The sequence below is a fragment of the Typopeltis vanoorti genome, chromosome 8, assembly GCF_054136105.1.
Source record: "Typopeltis vanoorti isolate ZY-2024b chromosome 8, IOZ_Tvanoo_1.0, whole genome shotgun sequence".
NCBI lineage: Eukaryota > Metazoa > Arthropoda > Arachnida > Uropygi > Thelyphonidae > Typopeltis > Typopeltis vanoorti.
In genome coordinates this window covers 55496204-55510235 of record NC_143556.1, presented here as the reverse complement: position 1 = coordinate 55510235, position 14032 = coordinate 55496204, and the positions used below count along the sequence as shown (strand labels likewise).

Below are 14032 nucleotides of genomic sequence, written 5' to 3'. Positions count from 1 at the left end.
GAAACCCCTTGGAATATACTTCTTTGTTGTTGAAATGACTGCTCCAATGAATCTGTTGTAGTTTTCACTCATAGCTGGTATCCATCTTATTATTTTATCCAATTCTTGTGAAAAATCCTGCCAGTTCGCTTTTCTAAAATTTCATCTTGGTCGCGGAATGGACCACATTATTGGTATTTGTATTCCTACTTCTACTAATACTAGGCAATGTTGGCTGCATGGAAAATCTTCAAGGACTTGTCTTGTTATGTTTATTGGCTGATTTTGCAAATTTTGAGTAACAAAACAGAGGTCTGGGTTGTATTCCCTCTTCCATACTGAGCCTTAAAGATTTCCTTTGCATCAAATATTAAGCTAAGATTGTTTAGCTCAGCCTAGTTTGTTCATACTTCCCCATTTCCATCATTATTATTGTAATTCCACATGGTGTGATGGCTGTTAAAATCTCCTATGTAAATAGTACGATGTGGAAATATGGGAATTATTTCAGGTGGCCATTCTACCAGGGGAGACTTATAGATGTTAACCACCATGAGAACTTCAATTTTGGCTATGATAGTGTGTATATTCTGATTAATATGTGCTGATATTAAGTGAGCATTCTCTATATTATTGATATTATTATGTGTAAGTTACACAACCATGAGCTTGGTGATGTGCATCTCCTAGCATATTGTACCCTGCAATTTTTCCTCTATATTTCAAATATTGTTCATTATCGGTTTGCATCTCTTGAATGATAGCTATGTCTATATCATTTTCTTGAAGGATTTTTGAGAGATAATGACTTTTATCAAAACTGATTCCTTCAATGTTGAATTGGCAAATCAGAAATTAGCACCCAGTTTTCTTTTCTTGTGGTCCTGGAAATGACCGTTTGGTGATTGTATAGCTTGTGATTTCATGTGTCTATAGCCAGGAGATTGTTAAGATAGGTCTGGCTGCCAGCAATCGCTCTAGCTCATTTAGCATTACCCAGGGTGCACCATGTGGAGGCAAGCTAGAAATACCCCCCCCCCCTTTCAAAGCCATAACAGACTATAGGGATAAAATAGACAAAACTGTCTTACTGTTGTTTTACCATGGAGAAGGATCTGCATCTCTGTAGTTTGTCTTGTCTTTGAATGGTGTTACCTACATATGAGAGGGAAGGAACAGAAGTTTTAGTACAGCCAGTATAATGTGGTGGTGTGGAGTATCTGGTGACTTTCATTCAGAAACACCACATTTTATATTTTTTTCATAGATTAGGTGACTTATATATTAAGCAATCTTATATAAAAAAAATGGGATAATTTCACTGCCTCCCTCCCTTTCATTTATCATAATGTAATAGTTTCATGTAATTCTGTTGCAAAGTTTAATTTGTTATAATTAAATTCTCTAGTCTTTGTCTCCACAAAGAATATAAAAATTATTTAAATTCATTTAATAAAATGTTATTAACTTGTAACTAAAAACTTGTAACTTTAGTTTGTTATTAAATATTGCTAAACATTGGCAATGTTTTGCAATGCCGATAGATCTGATTTCCCTTTCCCAGCATATAGCTGTGACATATTCATGACTGTAATTCATGTGTGTTCACGGGGCCGGTTTGCCTGTTCCGGGGGACGAAAAAACCAGAGTTTCCGGGTGAAAAAAAAACCCTACCTCTGTATGAGACGGGCTAACTCGCCTTTAGTCAAAGAGACCAGATAAAGGTTCCTCACATTGAACCCAGGCCTTTCTGACCAAAGGGCTTCGTCTATACTGACTGAGCTAAGGAGGCTCTATAACGACAGAAACAACATAAAGTTGAATTTTTCATAATTGTACAACTGCACTACATTTTGGCCAGCAGATATTCAAGAAACCATCATTATTTTACTTCAATATCATGATTTTGTATAATGAGACTTCTTTCTTACCTGAAAGTTTATTTTACACATCTTCCTACCATTCAAGAAGAGCGCCATAGAGTTATAATGGCGAGTTGAAGCTAGTGCATGCAATCACAGACATTGGAGGCATCTGGAGAGTTAAGCAACAAGTGTTTGTTATGTTGTTGCAGAGACAAGAATAATATTAATTAAGAATAATAATAGAACAGTAATAGAAGGACTTACAGATTTATCTGAAAGTGTTTGTTTCTTCCAAATGGTATACCATAATCAAAGATAAAAATCTAGAGAAAAGTCTCTGTTATTGTTCTTGTTTTAAAAGAGTAAACAGTAGCTCAAGTTTGTAAAGGGCAGATTTCAGTACTATTTTGTCTAGTGTTTGTTTATTTAATGCTGCATTTTTTCCTGACAGTTAATCAAACTGAAGACAGACCATTTTCTACCTTTTTTCACTTCTCCTAAGGACATGCTTTCACCTTGGGGTTTTCCAGGTTCTACAAGATTCCTTGCTCCTGTGTCTTATCCTATTTTGGATAAACCAGAGATCTGCTTTTATTTGTCCAGAAGTATGCAAATCTTATATTAAATATCATGGGCCAACAGTCTGGACTTGTAAAGCATGCTATCTGCACAAAAACACAGAGTTTATTGGAACAAGATAAGTGTGCTTCATAAAATTCATTTCCTCACAGAATATCTTCATAAAGAAATATGTGAAATTTTACTTCATTGTCCTAATTTAAATAGAACTAATGGTCTCTCTCTATATATATTCCCTTACTGGGCGATAGTATTTTTTAAATTTGCTAATCTTTATGTCTGAACAGTTGTTGCTAAACAATAAGAATCTTTTCAACTTTATTTTTGTATAGATATGAAAAGAAGTCAGTGGACACCATAGTGTGAAGAACAAACAGCCATCGCACTCACTTTAATAACATGCAGGACCTCCTTTCACTCTAACGACTGCAGCAATCCTATGGGCCATACTTTCCATAAGCATATGATAGCGATCATGGAAATTTTGGACCATTCTTCCTGTAGGCATGTAATGAGGTCCTGGAGTGTTGTGGGGCAGATGTTTCCCACATTATGGAATCTGGTTATTCAGATTAGTTCTGGTTATTTTTCTCATCATCATCAAATTCCTGATATGTACACTCGAGGAGTGTACAGGATATTAAGATAGTACTACATGAAAAATTTACATCATTACTAACTTCCTATCTACAATTTTCCTCCAAATCAGTCTGTTACTTGTCAAGACCCCAACATTATCAGATCTTATATTTCTATTGTCTAAGGCACTTTGTACCATTATCAATCCACCTATATCTTGGTCTTCCTCTGGGTCGTTTTCCTGCCAACCTGGCAGAGAACACTTGTTTTACTAATCTTTCCTCGCCCATTCTGTTTAAGTGACCATACCACCTGAGATCAGCTCTGCTAACGCATTCCTGGATGCTGACAATGTCAAGTTCTTTCCTAATATCCTCATTTTTAATATGATATTGCCATTGATGCCATCTGTTCACGCCTCTAATCTTTCTCAGGACTCTCATATCTGCAGTCTCTAGTCTTTGGTCAAGTGTTTTACTTCTGACCCAGCTCTCCGATCCATAAGTTAAAACTGGTTTGAACACTGTCTTGTATACAGCTAATTTAGTGTTCCAACTAATTTCTCTCTTGTTCCATATGAATTTATTCAATTGACTTCCCACCATACCAGCTTTGTTGATTCTGTTGTCTATTTCCATATTTAATTTACCATCTTCACTGTCCTGGCATCACTCTATCCCTGGTTCCAGCACTCCCTCGCATTCTTCTGATTCCTTCTCTCCGACTGCTTCCATTTTCTCCTCTTCTATTATTCCCATAGCTCTCTCCCATTCCCTCTCTTCTGCTGTTTCTATTTCTCCTTTTCTATCATATCCATAACTCTCTCACTTCTACTCTGATTTGCTTTGCATTTACTTTATCTCTTCCATTCGCCTAATCACATCTTTCATACTACTTCTCATTTCATTCCCAAGACATCCACCTCCTCTTTCAGCTTATCTATCTTTCTCTTATCTATCTCTCTCTGCAAGTTAGCCATCTTGCTCATCATTTCCTCTCAATCAAGACAACCTCCGAAAACTTCACAATCATTTAAGCTTTTTACACTCCCCACTCTTATTTTTTCATTCATATTCTGCTCATTATTCTCCCCCTCTATCACACCACTCGTCTCTCTAGGTTGAGATTCTCCTGCTTCTGACTAATGAGGTAAGTTATTGTAATATCAAACTCGCCGAGTTCCTCCCATTGCCTACATTCCACTCTTCTCTCACCTACTACATATCCAACTACTGGGATGCATACATACCACAAGCACTGCATGCCAAAATCCTGCATTATTATGCAAAATAGAGTCCTTAAATGGGGGGGGGGGGGGACTTGGCGACATGCATTTGTAATTAGAGCTGCGGCTTCAGCCATCATTCAAATAGTGATGAAGAACTACTACAACTAAATGCTAAATACTAAGTGCCATACTATACTATGTTATACACCTTACTATTTTATACACTCTACTGTAAGCTAATTTACTTAAGCCATACTATAAGTATTAACTATACTAAATAACTAAATAATGAAACTTATCTTCTTCTCTTCCACTGCAGATGTGTCTAACTCTGACCTTGCCTTTTTGTTAACCTAAAAATAACCCAATATAAACAACTAAACTCCAAAAGCAGCACCACTTGTATTACTGAAAAAAATGCAGCACACTTCACGACAGAAGTCACACTACACACCCATACGCTCATACATCGATACATCAATAATTTTTTCTAGCATGATTTCTCTAAGTTATAATGTAATTAATTACAGATTTTTGCCCTTTTGTATTCTCCCATGTTATCTCATGTTGTATTTTAGAATAAAAAAATGTGCGATTTATTTGTAATTCATTATTTATACAAAAATGCAGAAGATCCACTCCTTTTGCATTGGTTACTTCCTCATTAAATCTTTGACATATACCTGGAACAGCTACACTGCCAATTCTCTCATTGGAATCCCCCAGTTATTAACATGTATTTTATTTACTTTTTGTATTATATTTTGAAGATCATAAAATTCTTCTATTTCCAGTTTTGGTTTCCCTTTCTCAGGGTAATATATGCTAATAATATTTAAGAATTTTTTCTTTTCTTTAGTTTTATATGTAGTATTCTGCTTGCTATATAATTGTATTATTGTATTTGTTCTCTAATATCTTTATGTATTATTATTATTATAATTCCTTTAGATGCTCTTTCATGTTTTTCTACTCCACTGTATATTGATATGTAGTTTCCAATTTGCTTTATACCTTCGGCTTTTTTCTTTGTCTCTGATACTGCACAAATTTTAATGTCATGATTTTCAAGTTCTTCAATTAATTCTTCTTTTCCTGTCAGGAATCATACATTCCAGATGCCACTTCTTAATATTTTCTTGTTTAGTTTCATTTTTGTTATTCCATTCTGGCCAGTTCCAACATATCCTTTAAATCCACTCTTTTAAACTTTGGTTCTGGTGAGCTGCTAACTCAGCCAGAAAATGCCTCCTGTGTTAGCTGGGTATATTGATGTCGCCTTCATACCTAGGATGGCCCTTCTGGAAGTATACATTTTGGATATGCTTTGCCTACATCATCCTATCACCTCCACATCATGATGAGTTACAGATAAGATTTGTGTAAGGGAGAAAATATATATTCATCATTATTTTGTGGGCATGTTATTTTTTTGTATACCTCTTTTCCATGGTCAGATATTGCTCCTGTTCTCCTGGTCTAATAGTTGAAATTATTCTTGTTGGGATGAGTGCCTTTATTCCTCTCTCCACTCACAGTCTCAACCCTTATTCAGGTTTGGTTTTCCAACAAATGTGCCAAAGAATTCCAGTCCAAAAATGCAACATACCTAATAGTTTATGCTAAAAAGCTTCTGGCTCAGTTTACATTATAGCCTGTAAAAACGGGGGGAAAAAAATCTAAAGCAGACATCATAAAGGCTAAATGCTCCTAAGGTGCCTCCTATTCAAAAGGCAGTTGAGCCTTCTGATCCCTTTTTAGAGCAAAGCTTCTACCCTGTTATGTTTCCATATCTTTCTCATCCTGATGGAACAATCGCAGCATCTAAAAATAAGACAGAGCTCTTAGTATCAGTCCTTTCCTCTGTTGTTTAGTCCCACACAAACCACCCACGATATACTATCTCTAGTCTTTCATCAGAAGGACATCAGAAAAATACTCAGTAACCTTGATACTAATAAATCTCTCAGCTCAGATGATATCCCTCCAGTTGTATACTAAGCGCTTGTGCTTTAGAATCAACACTAATCCTGTATTGCCTTTACAAACGACCTCATTTCTCTCAAAAGTGATGGAGAAGGTCATTATCAGCTAGCTCCTTCATTACCTAGAGACCTATCAATTAATTAGTGACAACTGATATGATTCCATCATTCTCCAGCAATTCTCTTCCCTACCGGCAACTTATAGACACAGATTTAGAAAAACCTATGTAGTTATTCTTCATATTTCCAATGCTTTTTATCAAGTCTGGCACTGTGGTCTTATTACTAAGCTGCCATTTTTTCCAGTTCTCTCTTTCTCTCTCTGGTCATTCATTGCATGTAATAATGCTGGATGTCCCTCTCTCATCTGATTTTTTTATCTGTGTTGGAATACTCCAAGCTATTGTTCTTTCGCCTGTACAATAATGATCTTCTGTTACTGATGTCCAATCCTATTCATAGTTTTGCTGATGACAGTACACTCCATTCCTCTTTTTCATTTATAAAACCTTGTAGTGCTAAAATGATTCAAGCTTCAAGATCTTCTGTAATCAATGCCTTAAATAATGATCTCTTGGCTATTCCTGAATGGAGCAAAGGTAGTCTATTGAGTTTTAATGCTCCAAACCAAAACATAGTCCTGTCTTATTTCTCAGAAGAAAGACTATGCTTCACTCTTTCTCACTTTATGACATTCTTGCCAACCAAGATCAGTTTTCTCTTCTTGGACTGACTTTTACATCTAGCGCATCCTGGGCATAAGCATTACTTTGATATCCTGTTCAGCCTTCAAAAAGCTTGGTATTCTTTTTCATTTTAAACATTACTTCTCTTCTGCTCAACTCTTGGCACTTTATCAATCACAAATTTATCCAGCCTTTGAATATTGCTCTCATATCTGGGGTGGTGCGTCAAAATCCTCCCTCAGAAGTGAGCTATTCACTTAATAGATGATCCTTCTCACTAATTCCCTTCAGTTGCTTTCCTAGATATGCATTATTTTTCAGTGGACCATTGCCCATGAGCATTGGTCCACTGAAAAACAAATTAATAGATTCCTTTATTTCTCTTGCCCACTCACAGCACCATGTTATAAGTCTTGAGCCCTCTCATGTGTGGGTTGACTTAAAAAGAAAAAAAATTGATCTGTCAGTCTGTTTCAAGTAATTGGAAGCTGATAGTTTGCTATCTGTGTATTGCATCACTAAAAGACATCAGAGATTGTCTTTTAGTGATGAATATAATCTTTTTCACCCCAGACACAGTACTGATGTGCTTATAGTCCTTTGACCTCTCATGTATGGGATCAGTAAAAGAAAAAAAAACATATATATATATTCACCTTTTATGCATATCTTTGATTAAGAATTTCCTGGTTTGAACTGATGGCCCTCATCAAAGCCCAAGCAAAAGTTAAAAACAGCAGGACAACTGATGCTAATGATTACGAAACATAAAATTCTGATAGTTTTATAAACTTTTAGTTTCAGAATGTAAACATTGTTTACCTACTTGTAAATTAATATTGAATGTCTGTATTTTTTCTTAAAGTATATAATTTAAATTCTTTTTTATTATTATTTTTTTTTAAAATAAACTTTTAGCATTAAACCCAGATTTAAAGCAGTCTTCTGTTCCAGTAGTAACTCCACTTAATTCACCATTAATAAACCAAGCAATAACTATTTCACCTTTACCATCAAAGACCATTCCTACCAGCAGTTCGACTCCTTCTATGCCAGTTAAGCAGCCAGTGTTACAAAATCTTTCTACTAGTGATTCCAAATTAAGTTGCAAACCTCTTCAGATGAAACCAGTTACAATAATACAAAAACAGGAGACCATTGTACCTAAGGTAAACTTTTATTTCAGTTATAGTGTTAAATATTTTGTATCTGGATTTTATTATTATTATTATTATTGCACAGAGACTTTTTGCATGGAAGCACTATTTGTTGCTTTAAAAATATAAGACAGAAAAAAAACTGATTATGTGGTATGACAGTGCTCCAAATCAAAACTGTTGGCAGTGCATTAGGATGCTTCTGAGTTTGCTGCAACTTTTGTGCTGCCAGATGAAATTTGCAGAGTTACATAGTTCCTCTCTTTGATGATCTTTTCTGTCTTAAAATTTCTATATCTCATTGTGTGCATTTTATTTGCTGCCTATAATGTTCTCCATACTCAAGAAAACCAGTCTTTCCTCCTATTGGGAATTCTTACATCTGGCTTCTAATAATGAAGTCCTTTTCCTTGGCTAAAATGAGCTAAATCTGACATATTTTCTACACTTCTGCTGATTCTCTTGGAAAAGATGCTAAAGCATAGCAGTCAGTATGGTTTTCACACTAATATTGAATATTCCTGAATTATACCTACTAGAATTCCCGATGATCTTATCTATTCTTTTAACACTTTTCTTTTTCTTCCTTTCCAATGTATTGTAGATTCTTCCCCCACACTTCCCATTGGTGATTCTGATCATACTTTATTTCTGCTTGCATTCATCATATTTCCCACTTCCAAATTGGCAATCTAAATACAGTAAAACTCTGTTTTTACGTTCCTGCAATTTACGTTTTCCTGCCATTTAAGGCAGGAAAACGTAAAGTCCCATCTTAAGGCCTATTCTCACGATATATTGTTTTCCCGCCATTAACAATTTGATGTGGAAGTTATTTCCCGTGATTTGTGTTTTTTTTTCCGTGGGTATCAATACTGATTTTCAAATCGATTTCTGCAGTAAATATCTGCAAATTTTTTCTGTTCCCAGATGGCAGTGCTTTCGGCTGTAGTTTCGTTTCCACGGTGACTTGCACGCTTGCAGCAGTAATTAATGTAGTGATGAGCGATACCGTGATTTTTCGATCACAGTACGAATTGATATTTCAGAATTTCTGCTACATAATTTAGCATGTGAGAGTTGCTTTCAAGTTTGCGGTGGTGGATTATCCATGTTAGTAACATGGAGGAAAAAGACAGAAAATGTATTTTGGGAGAAGAAAAGGTGGCAATTCTGCGACATGTAGATTGGCATGCTGGAACACGTGTGCATTTAGCAAAAGATCTTGGACTCTCCATGTCCACTTTGAACACGATAGTAAAAAGCACACACTCTCCCAAAAATGCAACAAACGAAAGATCAGCTTTAAATACAACTACAACGTTTTCATGCTAATTATGTATAGATACTCTCTATGTTGTTCATAGTTTTTTAACCTTCAGTGTTTAGTGTTGTTGTTTTTTTTCTTTTATAATGTCCTGTTGAAGGCTGTTATAAGCCGAAACTAGTCGTATTTTACTATTAAACCCACTTTTTTTTACCTAAATCTCGGGTTAAGTCATTCAACTCATTTTACAATACGTATTTCAACCGAGTCAATGAATCGTCATACATCTATAACCTTATTGATGCATCTTCTATTTTGAATACTAAAAGAAACTTCAAGAAAACACTGAGGAGGATAGGACTAAGTATCAACAGGTTAGTCTTTCTAAAACAATGCAAATTCCACGCTGTCTTTCCTAAATTTATTTCCTTTAAAGAGAATATAACAATAGAACGTGCGAGGAGAGTCTATCATAAAGCTAAATTAGACCTACTGACTGAAAGAATCTCCGATACAAAACGTACTCTCTCTTTTCTGTTCACCAAAAAAAAAACTTTAGCTCAAATACTAGAAGAATCTTTAGATAATGAGAGTTGGCATATCTTTAATATGAACTGTGAATCTCAAGCATCCCAAATATAATATGATAAAGTAAAATCTTATCAGAAAATTTGAAACATTAAAAAGAGTACAAAATAATAGGGAATTCTCAAAACCCCACATCAACTTTGACAAAGTCGTAATTAACAAATCTTCTCACATAGTTTCAGACGAAGAAAAAAGCATCCTTAGTAGAGGTCTAAATTTTATTTTTTTTCTTCTCCAAATTCCTTCTCCAAAATTTATCCCAAAAGAATCACTCCTTACCCTTCATAAGATGCAAAACTTCTGCGTATTGAATCCATCTTATTATCAGTAATGCAAAAACCACCTGCAGATAACATTACTTCGACGGAACGCAAAGCCATTAAGAGTTTAAAAAATAACAGAGATATAATTATTCTTCCCACAGACAAAGGCAATGTAACAGTTACATCAACTCTGAAGATTACCAAAATAAGATGCTTGAATTACTACAATGTGATACCTACTCAATACTCGAGAGAGATCCAACTCGAGAACTTCAAAATCGTACTAACAACTTTTTAAAAACTACCACTGAACTGTCTTGAATCGTTCGCATGTCTCTGCACTCTCTCCATCCTCTTATTCTGTGCATATATGGAGTTCCAAAAATCCATAAGGAAAACATCCCACTATGTCCCATTGTGGAAGGTGTTGATTCTCCAACGTACAAACTTTCTAAACATCTTGCAAAATACCTCAAATGTTTTTCAGGCAAGTCCTCATCCTTTATCAATAACACAGCAAACTTTTTTTCATACATTAAGGATGTGACAGTTAATGAAGATGAAATCATGGCTAGCTTCGACATAATTTCCTTGTTCACTAATATCCCAACAGACGAAGTCATAACATTACTCAAAGACAAGTTATCCAAAAAAGTGTTGGTCTTACTTACCCATTGCATCAAGTCCGGTTACTTTAGATTCCCAGATACTATATACAAACAAAATCATGGTTCTGGCAATGGGTAATCCTTTATCCCCTGTTCTTGCAAATATTTACTTCGAGGATTTTGAAGCCAAGGCTATCTCTTCCTTTGCTTTTACACCTAAAGTTTGGGAATGTTATGTGGATGACATTTTCCTCATTTGGAGCCATGGACATGATTCCCTAATGGATTTCCTGGAACATCTCAATAGTCGACATCCAAGTATAAAGTTCACAGCAGAGCTTGAAACTGATAGTTGCTGCCTTTGCTAGATGTAAAACTGACCCGCTCTTCTGGTAAACTTAAAATTTCGATGTATAGAAAGCCTACACATACCAACAGATATCTTCATAGTCAATCCCATCACTTCCCTCCCCCAAAAACTTGGAATAATTTCTATCTTGGGACATAGAGCTCGCTCTCTTCTTGATGACCCAAATGAACTTCAAAAAGAAATCAACTATCTCAAAACTACTTTCGTACTTAATGGATATTCTAAAAGAATTATTGAAAAATTCCTTCTTAATCCTCCTAGTCATCACACAGAAGGCATTTAAAGGCTATATAACCATTCCTTACATAAGTTCAGTTTCACAAAAATTAGCCAAGGTTCTAAAAAAATACAATATCAGAACTTTGTTCACTCCACTTCCAAAAATCCACTCCTTAATAAGCCATCCAAAACCATGTCATTATCATCTTAAATATCCTGGTGTGTACAAAATATGGTGTGATTGTGACATTCCTTATTTTGGCCAGACGGACAAATCTATTGAATTACGTATGGAGGAACACATGAGGGACATTGCTTACAAGAGACAGCGAGTCAGTGCCTTATCAAGCCATATCCTTTTCTCGGCCGATCCTAATGATCCTGATGAAGGCTGTTATAAGCTGAAACTAGTCATGTTTTACTATTAAGCTCCCCCCCCCCCCTTTTTTTTTTTTTTTTTTTTTTTTTTTTTTTACCTAACTCTTAGTTTAAGTCATTCAACTCATTTTACAATATATTTATGTATACATACACCGGGGGGCTGCCCCCCCCCCCCCCCCCCGGCACCTACAGTACACAACCCCTGTGTTCCGGACTGGTAGGCCAGTTCTCCTTAATTCTGATGACTCGAGGGGGGGGGGGGGGGTTCGTCTCTCCCTGGCGCCTGCGGTGCCCAATCCCTGAGTTCTGGACTGGTTGCCCGGTTCTCCTTGAATTTTGAAGACTCGACACTCAGGGTAGCCCCTGAGTTTCATAATGTTTCAAAAAATGTGACATAAAACGGCTTATCATTTTATATACAGTAAAACCCCTTTTTTACGTTCCTGCAATTTACATCATTTTCTGTTGGTCCCGTCTTAAGGCATAATCTTACGATATATTGTTTTTCCCACCATTAACAACTTGATGTGGACGTTATTTCCTGTGATTTGCGTTTTTTTCTCGAGTGGCAATACTAATTTTCGAATTGATTTCTGCGGAAATTTGCGCATTTCTGTTCCCAGGTGGCGTTGCCTTCAGCTGCAGTTTCGTTTCCACCATCACGGTGACTTGCATGCTTGCAGCAGTTATGTAAGTGATGAGCGATACCGTGATTTTTCAATCACAGTACGAATTGATATTGCAGAATTTCTGCTACGTAATTTAGTGTGTGAAAGTTGCTTTCAAGTTGCGGTTGATGGATCATCCATGTTATCCATAGAGGAAAAAGACAGAAAATGTATTTCAGTAGAAGATGGCAATTCTGCGACGTGTAGATTGGCATGCCGGAACACGTGTGCGTATTTAGCAAAAGATCTTGGACTCTCTGTGTCCACTTTGAACACAACAGTATAATATAGGTCAAGCATTGAACTCAATGCAAAGCAATCTGTCGCTATGTCAAAAAAAATGAAAAGCAAAAACCATCAACAATTAAAGATTTTTTTAAATAGATAAATGTAAGTAATTGTAAATTGATTTATTTTCAGTTATTAAATTTTGTAATCTAGTATGTAGACTTACGTACTAGTAATAAGTGATCTTTTAGCCTTTTTTAATTTTTTTTTACATTTCCTGCTATTTACACTTTTTTCCATCAGTCCCTCGAAAAGTGTAAAAAAGGGGTTTTACTGTATATATATATATAGAGTAGATATATATGTTAAATATATATATATTAAAAAAAATAAAAATTACTCTCGACATCTAGGATATTTTTACCTTCAGTTTTCATGTGACCTTCATCATATTTCATTCCTTTCTCTTTCCCCCTATTTCTGAGTTTTCAATGGCCTCCAAAACATTTTTTCACCTTCCTGATTTTTATTTTCTACAGTCTTCCCACAACTTTTGTTTAGCTACTTTTACACACAGCTTAGCTCTCTTAAGTTTTTCTCTGTACAGGTATCCCTTGCTTAATGTGGGATTTGATTAATGCGCCAAAATTAATTGCGGCAATCCCTTGATATACACGGCAAGAGTTTTGATTAATGTGCCTTTAACCCTGCGGAGCTTGCAGCTGATCTGACAGATACATGCAAAATGTTTAATATAAATATTCTTACACAGTTCAGTGTATAACTTGGAGGTCATGCGTAGCTGTGCATTCATATGTTACGAGTGATATTCCGCACTGTTCTTTGCTGTCAGTTTGGTTTAACGCATGTTATGTAAAGGTTTGTGATATTTGACAGTAAATTGTATCTGAGATATATTGCGACCTCCGATGTCAGTGTAGTACGTTTTTTTTTTTTTTTATTCTTTGTTCAATAATTTCTAGATTGTAACTGAAAATAAATAAACCATCATGTATTACTTAAATAGAGAGCCAAAATACTAAGGAAAGTGATATGGAGCTTACCTCACCTTTACTACGAGTTGCTCATAAGGTTGCTTATGCTTGCATTTGCCAAAACTTTTAGTTTCTATATATTCAGCATGAAACTCTTGTAGTTTCTATATTCAGCTATGAAATAATGTTGGATTCAATATTTTTCATACATGTCCTCTAGGAAATGTGCTTTACATTATGGAAAATGCTAAGGCAAGTGATCTGGAGCTCACTACCTTTACTACAAGTTGCCCATAAGGTTGCTTATGCTTGCATCCCCCAAATCTTTTAGTTTCTATATATTAGGCTCGAAACTCTTGTAGTTTCTATATTCGGCTAATTTACTTA

General features: G+C 35.5%; 1 protein-coding gene across 7 annotated transcripts in view; it reads left to right on the top strand.

The window, feature by feature from the left end:
• Nucleotides 1-14032, top strand: part of LOC150104005 (uncharacterized) — a 534288-nt gene that overhangs the window by 230253 nt on the left and 290003 nt on the right. For all 7 annotated transcript variants that reach the window (XM_090397243.1, XM_090397238.1, XM_090397241.1 and 4 more), the window contains exon 14: nt 7820-8070. In XM_090397243.1, coding sequence (XP_090253369.1) covers nt 7820-8070 — 251 coding nt within the window. The remainder of the gene's footprint in view (nt 1-7819; nt 8071-14032) is intronic.